This window comes from Strix aluco, chromosome 12, assembly GCF_031877795.1.
Source record: "Strix aluco isolate bStrAlu1 chromosome 12, bStrAlu1.hap1, whole genome shotgun sequence".
Lineage (NCBI taxonomy): Eukaryota > Metazoa > Chordata > Aves > Strigiformes > Strigidae > Strix > Strix aluco.
The window spans coordinates 8999202-9016229 of NC_133942.1; the positions used below are offsets into that span (position 1 = coordinate 8999202).

Below are 17028 nucleotides of genomic sequence, written 5' to 3' on the forward strand. Positions count from 1 at the left end.
CGATACTGAATGCAGAGCATAGGAAATTTTTAAATCCTCACTTGCTCTTTGCAACTGAAGTCTCTACTTAAATAGTCAAATATACATTGTTTCTGTTTTAGGGTCTTTAGAGGTTGTGTTCATCAGAATGTGCCGTGCCTTTGACTCCCAGAACAACACAGTCTACTTTGATGGCAAGTACGCTAGCCCAGAGGTTTTCAAGTCCTTAGGTAAGGAAATGTCAAGTGTTGTATCTTTAAAAAAAAAAAAAAAAAGGCAGAAAAGCAAGGGGACAGCTGCTTTGAAAAATTCAGGCTATAGTATTCAAATAAAAGAGTTCCAAAGCTCAAACTGCTTATTTTGTAAGCAGTCATGCTGGCTCTGTTTGAGGCCAAGCTGATTTCAGGAGTTAAAACAGCTTAACTCTGTGCAGTAAAGGGCTGTTGGTGTTGAAATTCAACACTTAGATCAGGGTAGAGCAGTTTGGACACACTTGTTGAGAACAGAAGCCCAGATTTCATATCTAGTGCTAACATTTTATATATCCTGTTGGAAAAGGCAGCAGATTTTAAGCTAATTTTGGATATACTGACATTACTGCTTTGAAGATGTTCATAGTGTATTGTGATAGGCAAAGTCCAGTTATTTGCAGGTAAAATACTGTAAATTGATTTTTTTATTACACCAGTTTATAATTTTAAATTTTTTTCTGTATGTTTTTGCTAATTTTAAAAGGATGCATTTCACTGGGTATAGATTTGGGATGTAAGCCATTTTGGAGGGCAGTGAAAGTACAGCAGTGGAGAATGCTGTACAATTACTTGAAGTATTCTCTGCCTTCCTAAAACACCTCAAGGTATGAGGTCTGAGTGCAAACAATTCAGAGAATGCAGTATCAGATGTGGTTCCAATGAAATGTAACTTTCATCTGTTACCAACTACATCCAGCAATGTAGGCTGGGCTGGGGCTGAGATCTGCAGAGGAGAGCCCTCTTCTCTCAGGTTGCAATCCCCTTCAAAGCAGGGCTCCACTTACGCGACCTACGTAACAGCATGTGTAACAGCTGCCGTAACCTGACTTACACCTGTGTGAGCAAGAGAATGGATGAAAGGAGACAGAGTTCCTTTTCTGCATGAAAAGCTTTCAGACCTTGGCTTCTCCCTTTGCTCCTGCATGTACCTTGTATGCCTCTCTTCCCCCGCCTCTTCTGTGTGCTCAACAGTCTTAAAATCAGCACTTTTCAAGTACACATTTTGAACCTCCGGTTCACAGTGACATGAGAAAGTTCCATTTAGAATAGAAACAAAGCTAAACCAGTTCTGAGCTTGAAAATGGCTTGGGTTTTTTCCATATTTACCCCAAAAGAATCAAATGTGGAAAAGATATGGTGTGCAAAACCTTCAAAATACTGGCTGCCAGGGTGTGGGAGCTGGGGACTCGTGCAAATGGTGTTAATAAACTCAAGCATGAGTGAGATCTCACTACCATCACTCCGCAGTCCTTAAGGAGAAGACCATTCCTCTATGAAGTATTTTACATCCATTGTTCACCTCCATCAGAATAAACCAACTGTAGCTCTGAAGTAGCTTTAAACAACGTGGCATGAGCTGTACCTTCTTTTTGGCAGGTTGTGAAGACTTCATTAGTTTTGTGTTTGAATTTGGAAAAAGTTTATGTTCTATGCACCTGACAGAAGATGAGATAGCTTTGTTTTCTGCGTTTGTTTTAATGTCGGCAGGTAAGAGATAAAGGTTTGCTCTAGGTTTATTTGATAGAGGTTGTTTTTATTTTGAAGTCTTTTTAATGATAATGTTAAGACTACTGGACAGTGTAAAATGTCATCATCTTTTTGAGTGTCTCCTTCTTGACCAAAATTTCTGTTTTAATAAACACATTGAAACTATGACTATAGGAATAAATCAGTTAAGTTGGAAATCCTAATCTAAGCCCTTGTTTTCCAAATTTTCACCTTGTTGAGGACTCAACTTCTTTCCTAATCTAAGCCCTTGTTTTCCAAATTTTCACCTTGTTGAGGACTCAACTTCTTTGCAAAAGCTTAAGTGCGTGTGAGTGAGACCACTGGGTCAATCTAGGTGAGACAGACAGGAGGTAGCCACTGAATTTATATAGTCAGCTTTCAGTGTATGTGAGCTTGCAGCTGTGGCAGAATTATCTCAAGCACGTGACAGAATGCTTCCAGTGTCACCTCAGGTCTGCTAAGCGGGGTTGCCATTTTAGTGTGGTAGCTTAGGTATCTGTGGTAGTGAGGTAGCTTAGGCATCTGTCCCCATCGTGAAGTTGGGTGCGCTGAGAATTATGGTGCCAGACACCCCGAGAGTCAGCCTGGGTCTACCATACCCATGACTAAAATAACTTCATAATCTCAAGTAGATACACACAGTATTCAGGTTCTGGGAAGGCTTATTAGGTTGGGTGAAACAAGATACCGGTGCAGAAAGTCAGTCTGTGTCTGGCATAACACCCAAGGAAATAACCGCTCTGTTTTTAGACTGCAGCGTAGTGGACTCAGGAGTGCTGGTGGAAGTGTCTGTTAGCAACAGTGGGTTTATAGAGACTATCATAAATACATTCTCATGCTGTTTGCCAGATGGGAAGTATGTTAGCCCTGTGTCTTAGTATGTAAGTCACAGAATCCCACAGGTCTGCCCCACAGAGGGTGTAGCAGCTAATACTACTTTTCTGCTAGGCAGTTTAAGAGGACTTTTTTTTAATAGCTGAATATTTGCTTCTGATTTTTCTGTATGTCACTGTAGATCTTAGCAAGAAGATCCACTCCAATTACTTGTTCATTATGTGATCATTTCCCACTAAAAAGTTGCTAGCTTCATTTTATAAATACCCTGCATTTTACAGACCTTGTTAGCAAATGATTAATAAATCTTACTCAGATATGCTGCATTCTTCTAATTAAGGGCTTTATAAAAGTAATTTTAAATGCATGTAATAAATATACTCCAAAGCCTATTAATTTTGAAACTCATTTTCTATATGAGAGTATGTAAAAAGTGGAAGGAAGGTTGCAAACAAGAAAGATGAATCTGTAACAGACTTAGTACTTCCTGATGCACTATGATTGATGTGTGCAGTACTAGAGGTGTTAACTCCATTTATATTTAGATCGCTCATGGCTTCAGGAGAAAGTAAAAATTGAAAAACTCCAACAGAAGATCCAGCTAGCACTTCAGCATGTCCTACAGAAGAACCACCGAGAAGATGGAATTCTAACAAAGGTAAGAATGGTCACATTCACATTCACATGACCGTGAAAGTATGTTTTCTTATGAAGGGTATCCTAATTATGGTGTAAGAGCTTTTACACAGTTAATTTGTTATTTACAAACCCAGAATTCTCTGTTCAAAATCAAGGTGCTTAGCTGAAACTATTCACTAAAAACTAGAAGAGGTGAGATGAGAATACTAGGGAACAAGGTTGATAACGGTGTGAAAAGAAGTGTATTGATGTTGAACTTTATGAAAAGTGATTATTTTAAAGGTTTTTCTCCTATTTCTCCTACACAACATTTCTGCCACACAGAATACTATTTCAGTTCTACAACATGCATGCCTTAATCCTCATGAAATCTCTGCCTGCATGACAATCAAGTTGTTACAACACGCAATACCCAAACTAGCCTTGTTTTTCAGTCTTCCATGAGAAGTTCCCCACACAGCTGCTTTTCTGAGCAGTTCTTCCAAATACTCATGCTTAGGGAAAAGAAAAGAGATACTACATACTATTATGCTAATCTGAAGTATCTTCACGTAATTTTTCAAAAACTGAAAAGTTCTGTGATGTTAAAAAAAAAAAAATCTGAAGAACTGGGGGAGGATAAGCACTGCCTTACAGAAGTAGTTCCTTTAGAACTCTACACAGCCAGAAAGCTTATGCTTAGTTTCACACCACAGAATTCGTTACAATAGAAGCAGGATGGTCCTGCCCAAGCTTTGCAGACTGTCCTCATTTCAAATCCTAGCTCATATAATTCTTTTCCCAGTGTATACTTTGGATACCTTTGTTGGAAGAAAGCTTCTTCCATGTGCTCTATTACAAATAATTTACTCAGTACATTTACTCAGTTCGGGGAGTACCCTATTTTTTAAGTACAGATTTTTCTGGTCTGTTCCTTTTCACCCTATTTAGTATAAATTAAAAAAGCCTAATCTACTGCATTGCCAGTTCCCTCCATAATATTCACTGTGGGTTTGAAAGTAGTCAGGACTGTCTTCTTTCAAGAGAATGACTAAGTTGAATGAATGAAGATCCAGCCATGAAATACTTCTAGACCAATCCAGTGCTTCGTAGGCAAGTGAGGAAACCTAATGATGCATTTTCCTAGGAACTTAAAGATTATTTCACAAATAGCACTAATCCACGATTTAAATAGGTTTTTAGTAGCTTCCTCCTTTTTTAAAAAAAAAAAAAAATCTAATATAACAAACATCCATGACTAGACATCTGAAATGTCATTGTTAAAGTAAACAACTGAAGTGAACTCAAAGTGTTCGGGAGAGGTTTAATCCTAAAAGCAAGATTGGGAGCCCTGGTTCCATATATATGACCGTATGACTTCTGTTCATTTTTTTACAGTTAATATGCAAAGTGTCTACTTTAAGAGCACTGTGTGGACGACATACAGAAAAGCTTATGGCATTTAAAGCAATATACCCAGACATTGTACGACTTCATTTTCCTCCACTTTACAAGGAGTTGTTCACTTCAGAATTTGAGCCAGCGATGCAAATTGATGGGTAAACGTATCACCTAAGCACTTCTAGAATGTCCGAAGTACAAACATTAAAACAAAAGAAAGGAAAAAAAAAGAAAAAAAAAAAAAGAAAGAAAACCGAGACACTTTATATGGCCCTGCACAGACCTAGGGAGCCAACACACTGCACATCTCTTGGCGGTCGGGGTCAGGCGAAGGATGGGAAACAATGAAACAAAGTTGAACTTGTTTTTCTCATGCATATGATTTCCATTATGCCTACAAATATGGACCCTTTTTCTGTCTCAACTTCTCAATCCTTGACCTCTGTTTACACAGACTGAGGGTACTAATGTCAGAAGGTTGTTTTCTCTTGTAGTTCACTGCCCAGACTTTTGACAGAACAATCAATTTGTTGATCAGAACAGAGAGTCCACCTAGTAATCAGCGACTGGTGTGCATTGCAGAGATTTCAGCATCAGTTTGCACAACTTGCTCATTGTTTCATGAAGGACGATTTTTTTCACCTACCACTGTTTGCCAGTAGACAGAACGGCATGAAAAGGGTCCATAGCAATAGCAACAATAGCATTATAATATATTACAGGGTAAATGGGCATGAAGACTATATATAGCAAAAGAGATATTGTTTATATATTGTTTTAATTAATATAAAATGTAGTTACTGGTATAGCTTTTCTTGTTGAATTGATAAGGCACTTTCATTTTGCACCTTTTTCTTTAAATTAAATGCTAGCGTGTTCATTGTTGTGTTGCATGTGCACCAGAAATTCAAGTTTAACTGAAAAAGGTTTGGCAGGTACTGGTACATTGGGAGGTATTTATGCTGCTGTTTTCCATGTTACTTTTAAAGAGAGGCTGGTCATATCCCGAAATGGTTACAGATTTTTTTAAAGAGTTGAAAATAATGACAATTTTCTAAATTAAAATCAACTTTTTCCGCTGTTAAATTCAAAGGTACTTTTATTTTCAAATCTTTCAAACCTGGATGTTTAAAGTTACATGCCTAAATTTAAATTTAGGTGCACAAGTCAAAAGCCTCATTTTCAAAGGTGCTGAGTTTCCATGGTCAAAGTTAAACTAAGCAATTTACAGATCATTTACAAATGAGTGACACAGCATCCTTCAAAATCAGGCTATTGAATAAAGTATATTTCTGCCCACCATAAATCCAGGTTTGAAGGTATTTACTCAAGTCTGTATCTACAGTAAAAGTATGTGTGTATGACATGGATGTGGAAAAGTAATTTTTATACATAATATTACATACTTTTGTACTCCATATTGTAAACAATGCCTTCAAACTCTAGCCTATCAAAATCCTTAGGGGGTTTGTCTTTGACTTCAGTGAGATGAGACACTGACCCATGTCCTTCCAGCATCCAGCAGTTCAATTTCAGGTAGCTGAACAGAGAAGTCCATTGCTCTCATTATTTAAAAAGATGCACTTTATCAGATGAGGATAGACTAACAAAGTAAAGGCACACTGTTGCTAGAAAGCAGTTTTGTACTCTGTATAATGCCTGGAAATCATTAATATCATAAATTGCGTTCTGTAATACTGAAATTGTGATACTGCATAACCAACCAATAAGCCGAATCTTGCAGTCTTTATTATTACTATTCCCTATAGGAAGAATGTTGTCTCTGAGCAAATTTGACAAGTAAACCTGGTTCTGAAGGAACCAGATTCATAATAAATGACATCACAAAATAAACTGTGGCTGTTTGAGCCAGAGGTGCATAATTGATGTGGATGAGATGAAGATGTGTAAGTGGATGCCTTGCAGATCTACACAAATGGAGTTTCTGATGAAGTACATAAGAAAAAAACAGGAACTTTAAAAGAAAAAGGAATGAGACAGAATATGCTCCACTGCTTTAAAGGATAAACAATCTCTTGCATATAGAAGTCGTTGAGAAGCAACAAAAGGGAATAGAAGCACACTGAAGCCTAGCTATTTTAAGAAGGAGAATTAGGTCTGTGGGTTACTATAAGCAAAACAGAGGTTTATTCTGCGATTTGAACATGTTTCCTTTGGGGTCAAATTGAGACATTTAGCTGTGACACCTATGAAAAATTTTATAGTCTGCCACATCAGGGAAGCTTACAGCTATCACTCACCTCTCTGGTTTGAAAGGAGGGGGAGATGAGCATCATGTTTCCCCTTCAAAGCAGTATGCCCCGAGTAAGGGAGGGGAACACCTGCACCTCCGGGAGCAGTGGGATGGAGGCATGAGAGGGCTCCTGGAAAAAGTCCATAGAGCCGTCCTTTAACTGCTCCATCCAGCTTGCTCCCGAAGAGGCAGCTCACAGCCCAGCACGTGCTCTCTCCAGTCTCACTGAAACACTTTTCCTAGAATCATTGTTTACTTTATTGGAGTAACTGGCATGATATGGTACTTTAATTCTAATGTGTGTTCCTATTTTTAAAGCAACCCTTTTAACTAACAAACGTTTTCTGAATGTGACCAGCCTTAGGTGCTAGTCGTGTAAAGATCAACTAAACTTAATTTCAGTGTCAACTAATGAATAATGAAGTAAGACCTGTACTTTTTTAGAGAGAGAGATACAACTCCTACTTCTGACAATAAGTAGACTACCCAGGCAAAATATTTTGGAATTAGTTTTCAGTCACGTCCTTTTCTTACCTTTTCCAGATGAGTATTAGTACTTTACCAGGCATCTAGGTGCCAGTGGTTTTGTTTGGTATCTAGTTCGGCATATTTACACCCATAAGTCATTGACAACACAGATTTTTGGAGCATTTACTAATAAAATACATAACCATAAAAAGGTTCCAGGTAGGGCCTTAGCTGAAAGCCCTTTGCATCTGAAAACAGCTTGTGATGTGATCTTCCAGGCCAGAAAGAGCTGTCATTTTTGTCCATGGGAGCTCCTGTGGACTGGCACCTTGTTAAATCAGGCTGTCCGTACATACCCCAAGTAACTCTGCTTTCCTGATCGCGGTTAACAGCCACTTGGCAATAGAATATTATTTTTGTTTTGCTCTTCATAGAGGGGGGAAAAAAGGGATACAGCATAGCAGGTGTACTGATAAGACTTCTGTTGCCAAGGAGGCTTTTATGAAAGGAGATGTAGACACTAGCATCAGCGTGGCTGCTCAGAGCAATGGCCATGTAAGAACCCAGTGCAGCAGAGGAAATACGCTCTGCAGAACCTCTGGGACTATGGCCTGGTATCAGATGATCAACCAAATATTCAGTTAAAAAACATACTTGGTGTCAATGGGTACTCCATGAGTATTTTCATAATCTGCCCAGTTCACTACAAACAAAAACATGAGGACAGCTGAAGACAAAGGAACAATATATTGGGTTTGAATGACCTGTTCCTTAAAGTCTGCAAAGAGATTTTCATTGGATGTTAAATCTATCCACAGAGACGTTTTCTGGCTTTCTAGGAAAGAGATACTATACTGTTATTTGAACCACCCTAATATGCTTCCAACATCTCCAGCATTGTTTGGTGTTTTAAAAACTATGGGATTAGGTAAAAAGGGAGGCTGTTTTTAAGTTTGGTTGTTCTTTATTAAAGCTTATCTTAGTATGGATACCAAGATATCTGTGTGTGTATGTGCACGTGTGTGTGTGTGAGAGAGTACATTTGTGTGCGCACATGAATATATGCGTGGGTACGTGTGAGTGGCTGCTTCTAGGCTGTTAAGTGTCAATGGAATAAAGAAAATGTATTCAAAATACTTAAGTCAAAAATAGAAGGTGGAAAAAAGATTTATTCTATACAAAGCCTTGTCTGGACCACTTTAGAGAGACTTCTATTTTTTTAACCCTTCTATAAATGTTTGATGGCACTTGAAATATTCCTGCAATAAAATGTGATTTGTGTAAACAGTAAAAAAAAAGATTTTGTAATGTGAAACAATGAAAGAAAGTAATGTAATTTTTCTAAAAAACAAAAAAAAACAAACGAACGAACTTTGTATTATTTTCTTGATGGAATTTGTCTATTTGTCTTTGGAAAACTTTTTATTTCATTGAATGTGCCATAGTAGAGGTGTGTTTTTCTTTTTCTTTTTTTTTTTTACATTTTAGATTAAAGGAATAGCTGTGTTCCAACATTCCAAAATGCAAGATGACATAGCAGTCATGATTAAAAGGTTTGATTAGTAAGCTTCAATCATTGTTGCTTTTTTTGCACATGTTCTTCATTCCTCTACAGTGCAATATGTACATAGAGCACTTGCGGGTGTAACCTTGATCCCTCAGGGAAAAATACATATTTGTACAGGATTTTTCTTTTTTTTTGCCTTTTTTGGTTTTTTTTTTTGTTTTTTTTTTTTTTTTTTTTTGCTAAGGAATGTCGATTGAATCACTTGTCTGTTGTTGAGGGGCAGCCAGATAATAATCCTAAACCACTGTCACAAAATATTGACTGTTTAAATTTTGTGCCCTTTTATTATTTAAAAAAGAAAAATAAAAGTTATTTTCTGACAGTTCTTTGTGCTGATTGGTGAAAAAAAGGGTAAATAGATAAGCACCTTATGATTGACTTAACTGTGAATGACAATCCATCTCGTTACCAACAACAGAAGCCCTATCATTTTGGAGCTGGGGTTAAGAGTCAGAAACTAATGTGCTCAGGGATCTTCTAAAACTCTTCAACAGGGTGGCCAGTACTACTGGTGGAACAAATTACTTTTTACAAAATACGCTAGTATTTTCTTCCCTTCTCCCTTCCCCCCAGGCACAAGAGAACTGGATTTTTTTTTTCTAACTAAATGCTCTATGCGTGCCTCATTCTCTTCCTCAGTTTTGCAGTATAACTGCTCTTTGGACTTTATTTTGTTCAAAAGAAAAGTACTCCAAACAGTGCAAAGATTTTGCAATTATAGTTTAGAAAACAAATTAATGCTGACCCATTAAATAAATGATTGAAATTAATTTCAATACCCTTTGGACATTTTTATGATGATAGGACTATTTTTCCAGCTGAATTTCAGTGTTTTGCAATAGAAAATGGGTTCTCAGTGCTTAAATTATTGTCAAAGAAAACAAATCAGTTTATGCTAGTACAGTAAGAATGAAAAGGTGATCATTAGGTTTCAGCAGTGAAGTCGCATAGAAAGGAACACAGATCCGCAGGAATACCAGAACACTTCGATGTTGTCTCACATTGTTGCATATGCTTCATGGTAAAGCAATAAACCGGACTGGAAAGAAACCCTGAGGCTGAAGACATCTTTATATCTAGTACATCAAATGCAGCAATTCCAAGTGATTACAATGGCACCAAAACCAGCAATGTCTAGGAAGTTTCCAAGTGCCAAACTGTAGGATTCTGGAAGCCTGTTCCAATTAGCCTTGTTTTATGGCTTCATGTTCTTTTGAAAATACAAGTAGAAAAGTAAATAAGCAACTACAAACAAAATGAGCAAGATTTCAAGACTCTGGTTAGATTGGGAAGAGAGTGAATTTCTCCATCAAGCATGTCTGTCTTCCTGCAAAAAGCATCAGCTCTCCAGTATCTTAGGTTATTGAGGAGTTTTTCACTGGGTCTGTGGCTTCTAGTTGTTCACTTTAGGTTGCTTAATAAATAGGGAAACCTTTCTTACGATTTTACGAGCTGATGGTCGAGTTTAGCTTGGAATGGCCTTCCAAGGCAGACAACTGCTTAGCAAGTATGACCTCTTCATCAGTTTGTGTTCTGGCATCTTCAGTAGAAGAAAATTCCTATTGCTGATTCAAAATACAACCTATTCTTTACATACTTGCATCTCAATTAAACATACTGTTAATATGTAAATCTAGAAGATGCGATCCAAATGTTACAATACCTTTTTTTAGATTGGCATAGATATTCCCCAGTCTGTACTGGATGAACAAAACAGGTTGCACAGTATAAGCTGTGCAAACAAGGTGTATTTTTTCTCCACACATTCCTAAACTCCCCAATGTAGATAAACTTACAAATATAAATGTCAGAAACAGCATTTACTATCCAATATCCAAAATAATAAGCAATTTTCTCGAGTATTCAGTATATGAAGTTCTACCTGTGCTAGTTGATTCAGATTGCACAGAAGAAACATCTTTATTTTCCTTAGCTGGAGAAATATAACTATTAGAATTATTTTTCATTATTAATACTAATATTTATTACTTTTAAAGTTTCAGCCATGAATATATTTGAATATTAACATTCTATTTTCTTTATGCTTAAATATTCCTGTCAGTAAATCATTTGGTGGAAATGAGGGCAAATGCATACAGATACCAAATACAACAACAAAAAGAAAAGTTTTAAAATTTAAATGAGTATTTATTTTAAAATCATTGCAGTATGTGCTTTAATCCTAGTACTGTGATAATAGCTCGCTAAATAATTCTAAGTCACTGGACTTGAGGGGAAAAATAAATAACATTAGGATAATATACTTTGGAACTTTATTCAGGTACTAAATAGAATTTTAACATCAAAATAAAAGCTGTATTCTACCTTTTTCATAGGTAATGTTGCTGTTTATCTTTTTTTTTTTTGCCTTTATCATTGGTAGAATATAGCAATAACTTTATAGCAATAAGTAGGCTATCCAAATAAGAAACAAAACATGATAAAGGCTTCAGATCGATACTCATAGGTTCATTTCTTCTGCCACAATATTCATTTGTGTGTCTTCCCTCATACTCTCATTACTTCTTCAAGCTGAACTTCACAATCAAGTTGTTTAACTTGATGTGTGACATCACACCTTTTTGTTAACATCTGCATGTTTTCGGTGTTCATATGTCCTTTGTATACTTGTTTTCCTGTAAGTCAGTGTTTCTCAAGCTTTCTGAAAGCACGATCCCTCTGGGCTATATTTCTTCATGGGGCACTCCGTGTTGGAATGAACTGACTTTTTCTGGGGCGGGGAGTGCGACCCAGCTGTAAGGACTGGCAGCACCTCCTGACCCAAGGAACTGAGCTGCTGCTAGTACTCAGTCAGTCCCTGGGCACTGCACCTGCTAGCAGCCAGCAGCCAGCTCTTCCAGCTCCGCCATGCTGCGGGGCTGAGCTGCATCCAGTAAGTGGGACGAGTTCCCTGGCCAGCGCGCTCGTCTGCAGCCAGCACAACCCCACGCTCTGCGCGGGAGAGCTGGGCTGCTGCACTTCACGCAGAACCGAGCTACCTTTGCCCGACATAGTGTTTTGATAATCATCTAAACACTTTGGCAACTTTCAAATGGTTGTGACTTTCGGTTTGAGAAACACTACCCAAAATTACCCCACAAAGTCTTAATGTAGATGCACAAACTTTACAGGAACTTGCAATCTGTAATGCTATCTATATCTAATGCAGAGAATTCATAAGCAATACAGTGAATTTTATTTCACAAAAAGGCATACGTACTGTACACCTTTCTAAATCCAAAATGTTCCTCATTTCTACATTGATTTAGAAACAAGTTACAGAACAGTGGTGAATATTTGAACTATTAGGACATTAACTGGCTGCTTCTTTATATGTAACTGTATTGTCTGCCTGCTCCTTTTCTGGAGATGTGTTTTTGTATTGGATGTTTGGGCCAATGGGAGGCTTCAAGCTACAATGTATTTTCCCAGATTAAATATATTTAACATATGACAAACCCCAGACAAGGCTTTTTAAAATGTATAAAGAACTGCAGTGTTAGGTGGTTTATTTGCAAACTGTTTTCAATGTTGTCCATTTTTATGGCACCTTTAACAATATTCTTGTTTCCAAAGTACAAAAAAAAAGGTTAAAAATACTCTAGCCATAACTGAATGTCAAGCAATAAAAACAAATGACTTTTTGTGCATAGATTTAAAAGAAATACAAGTTTTAGACATCTGCATGTAAATGCAATCTCTTGTTTACTGCTTTCTTAAACTTGAGCAACTGATTCCTTATTTTACTACTAATTTAAGGACTTGTAATGGCCTGTAAACATTTTATCTTGCTCTATTCTTTCAACTCTAACTTTGTCTCTGCTTTGGAGTCATAATATTTAATGTTGTTCTGCTCACCTCTATACAGTTAACTTTTTGCTTTCATTCTGTATAGATAAAGTTATACTATAAACAGCCTACACAGTGCAAATATTTATCTGTTTATCAAATACCACATTATGCTGTATAATATCTGTTTTACTATATAATCTATTTTAGACATAGCTGTTTAGAACTAGAGTGTGCTATTTTTGTGTTTTTCTGATGTGTGGTGCTAGATAAGTTACTTTTGTGAACAAAAGCAAACAAACCCCTTTTATTCCTAGACAATACCACCTTTGGGTCTTGTTAATTTCACTGAGTATAACTATATATAAATATATATATATTTGTGTATATATATATATACACCAACATATGCCCAACAAGTACCTGTATCAGAGTACAAGATTTGGGACATGGTTTTCTCTTTAAATGCATAGTGTCATTATATAAATTATTCTATAGTATATTTAATAAGGAGAAAATTACTTCACCGGTACAGATACTTGATATCAAATGTAGAAATTTTTTTCTACATTGTTAACATTATTAATTATTAACGTTAATAAAACTGTTCTGTCCAGCTTGTTATCCTTTTGGTTACTAAAACAGTCTGCCTGTATTGTATCAGAAAGAAGAAAAACATCTAATCTGCCAGTATAAAGTAATTACAATATGCTGTCTGTCTGAAAGGGAGGTAGTTATTTGGCTTGTTGGGAGAGTTCTATCCTGTCGTTGCATCAGATATTTATAGATGTTATTCTGCTGGGTGCCTTCCTCCCTCTTCACTTTAAATAGGATCTGTACACACTCAAACTGCGGATGTTACTAGGCCACGCCTACACACTTAACTCCAGTTACTGTAAATAGGAATTTTCTGTAAATCTTCCATGGTAGATGGATGGCTAAATTCAGTCCTTGGATATGCTTTATAAATCATTCACACATATCCAACGACAGCCATTAGCGACTAAAATTAATTAAGAAGTGGAATTTGCAACGTTTTGTCAGGTCTGGGGGTTTTGTTTTTATTTTTCATGTATACCTTAATTTACATAGTCATGTACCCTTAAAAGTATTCCTATCCCCTGTTCCTTTCATTCTAGATATTGTTTTCATGTTAATTCTTAGAAACTGATGGATATCAAATATCTAACTAAGGAGGTAATTAACCTTTTAAATATTTATTAGAATTTTTCTGTAATATTACTGAATTTATAAGATCTTTAGCAAAGATTTTTGAGCAATTTATTAAATACGATGTTTCTGTTTACTGCACTTTTTGATAATAGAAGGTAGTGAATTTTAAAGCCATGGTTCTTGGCTTCCATGCACTGCTTTTATACCCTCAATCCAAGGAATATATATATATAAATAATTTTTTTTAAACAGCAAACATACTGTTGTCCTAAAAATAAATACAAACTTTACTGCAATGTGGGTATATTTTCATAAGTGGAATGTTTAATTGCAAACACTATCAGGACAATTATAAAAACCTCTTGAAGCTACAATCTTATTTAAATATAAGCCATGACAATTTTATTTTCCCTTGTTGATTTAAGTCACCTTTTGATATTTTCAAAGAGAAAAGGACTCGCTCTTAAATTTGTATGTACTAACCTATACATAATGCCAGGAACATGTTCTCCCTATTGTTTTAATAGTTTGATATATTTATGCAAAACCATCTGGTTAACATATATTCTCCCTGTTTACTAAATTTTCAATGTTACGAGACCAGAATAAATGCTGATTACAAATATACATCAGTTTGAAGATTAAGCACATAGACTTCAAAAACCTCGTTGAGTGATATGCTCAAATTTCTGTAAATACACACAAGTTTAAATGCAATTATACTGTACATGTAAATATATGCTGTCTGTTATGTGTACAGTATGTATAAATTCCTTTTCTAGCTACAATAAAATGTAAGCCATCAAGAGGAATACTAAAGTGGTATTGTACTAAACCTTTGCTAATGATCTTTACCCAATCACTTAACTTTTCACTTTCATGGACCTTTCCAACTCACTCTTACGATAGCCTGCTTATATTCAAGTTTGTTATTTTACTCAGTCCCGAAAAAAGTATTTTGATTCATTTTGTAAATATGACTGTAAAAATAAGAGATTTAATGTTGTCTTTTAAATACTCCAATTTTCATTCTAATATGAATGTTGTTATATTGTACTTAGAAACTGTACCTTTAATATTACATTACCTTTATTAAGTGCATTGAACACATCGATTTTAGATGTGCTTTATGTACTGTTATCCTGTAATAAAACTTCAGCTTCTAATGGAAAGATCTGTCTTAATTTTTTGTCAATAGCATCTTGTTTTTCTAAATTGTGGATTATTCCTTAAAGAATGCGCCATTACAAAAGTAGGCTGTGCTTCCAAAGCATGTATATCAGAGTTGTTTAGCATATACATCAGGTGATGTTTGGCAGTGGGGAAACAAGAAGACTCCTGAGCACCTTTTAAGCTCCCCTTTGGCCAACAAGAGCTTTAAGCCTCTTCAGAATGAATGTGGATTAATCTACCTCCCCGCTCCTTGAAGGTGTCGTCTTGTTTGAAATCAGAGTTTACTGCATCAAGTGCAAGATACAAAAAATCTAAATGAGAATTTAGGTATCAAAATTGACATTTTAATACAATTTAGGCATCAAAATTCAGAGTTGCAACTCCTCTCTGCTGTGCTAACTTTGGGAGCACCTGAATGTCAGTAGTACACTTTGGTCTTAAGACTTCAGGCATGTAAAATTACACTTCTGCACCTACCTAGAAATGCTTCAGCCTTGACAGAGCTTTTACAGCTCAGCATTTATGTACCTGACCACAATCCAGAAACAGATACTAGCATTCATCTTTGAAGCACTCTATCTGGAAGCAGCCTTCACCTACAGATCAAATCTACCAAAAAAAGTAGTGGAAGTGATCGCTTTCTTAGAACTGTAGCCCTAAGTAGTGCCATTTGTTCTACAGCAGTTCCATGACTAAAGCTGTCTTCAAGACATTGAAAACCCAGATTTAATTTTCTTATCCTCAGGACATGATTCCTGCCCAATCTTTCCACTCACAGGAAAGTTATTAACCACCAAGCTACAGGTTAGGCAACAACTATTTATGTTCAATAATAAAACACAAGAATTCTTCTGAAGTGAGACAAACCAAGAACTCCCATGTCCACCCATAAGGAAAGGTAAACTGTAGGTTATGAGGTGATGTCGTGGGTTTTTTTCACAGAATGGTTGAGATTGGCAGGAACCTCCAGAGGTCACAAGCAGGACCACCTAGAGCCAGTTGCCCACGACCATATCCAGTTGGCTTCTGACTATCTCCAAGGATGGTGACTCCACAAACCTCTCTGGGCAACCTGTGCCAGTGCTGGTCACTGTCACAGTGACAAAGTGTTTCCTGATGTTCATATTTATGTCACGGAAGTAGAAAGATCACATGTAGGAAGCAGAACCATTTAAAAAGAGAGCAAAAAAAAACCCAACCAGACACTGCAGGTTTTAGAGATGCAGACTGAAGTGGGACTTAACCTGTCATTTTCACAATATGAGATAAGCCTTCTAATTGTTCGGCTATGTAACTGTTACCATACCTGGCTTTTGAAGTAAGATTACTCCTTACAAGGCTACCTCCAGGACTAGGCTCTGAGTGGATCCAGCAGGGAGATAGAAACCTTTCCACTTCTTTGAGATACACAAACCAAAAAAGGGCAGAATTAAAATCAGTGTCCTTAAAACTGTTCTGCAAGAAAGCTAAAGCGATTCCTTTGTTGGTGGGTTTGGACATCATTCTGAATCATCTCAGTATTCTTACTATTTGTGTATAGTGCCCAGGGTTTTATTTACAGGACTAGGTGCTGTGAACACTTAGCTTCGTGCCACAATCGTCACTTCCCTCTTAGTTTCTCCATCTGTGGAGCTGTGAAGGGGATCACCTTTTCTTGTAACACCACAAGCAAATGGGCTTCCATCACCTAGTCTTACAAGTACTGAGAATATTTGAATTCCACATTTTACCACACTGGGAAGCCTGATGAGAAAAAAGGTTTTGCAGCTCTGCCCACATGTTAACAAATGGGAGGTGTGATCCAGGGAAAGTGGAAGCCCAGGGAGAAGAGGGAAGCTGATAAATGCAGCAACCTCTACGGGGCACCTCAGCCCTCTCACACAGAGTCCCAACACCCCTCAGGGGCAAGCCACCAGGCAGAGCCCTGCCCAGACACCTCTGCACACCCAGGGCGGGAACTACCACTCGAGGCACCCAACACCTGGTCAGGGCCACACCTTAGTGAAGAAGAT

General features: G+C 37.0%; 1 protein-coding gene across 4 annotated transcripts in view; it reads left to right on the forward strand.

Moving 5' to 3' along the window:
• RORA (RAR related orphan receptor A) overlaps nt 1–15015 on the forward strand; it is a 383361-nt gene extending 368346 nt beyond the window's left edge. For all 4 annotated transcript variants that reach the window (XM_074836864.1, XM_074836867.1, XM_074836865.1 and 1 more), the window contains 4 exons: nt 102–209; nt 1608–1718; nt 3119–3231; nt 4590–15015. In XM_074836864.1, the coding sequence (XP_074692965.1) occupies nt 102–209; nt 1608–1718; nt 3119–3231; nt 4590–4754 (497 nt within the window). In that variant the 3' untranslated portion in view covers nt 4755–15015. The remainder of the gene's footprint in view (nt 1–101; nt 210–1607; nt 1719–3118; nt 3232–4589) is intronic.
• Nucleotides 15016–17028: the final 2013 nt, after the last annotated feature.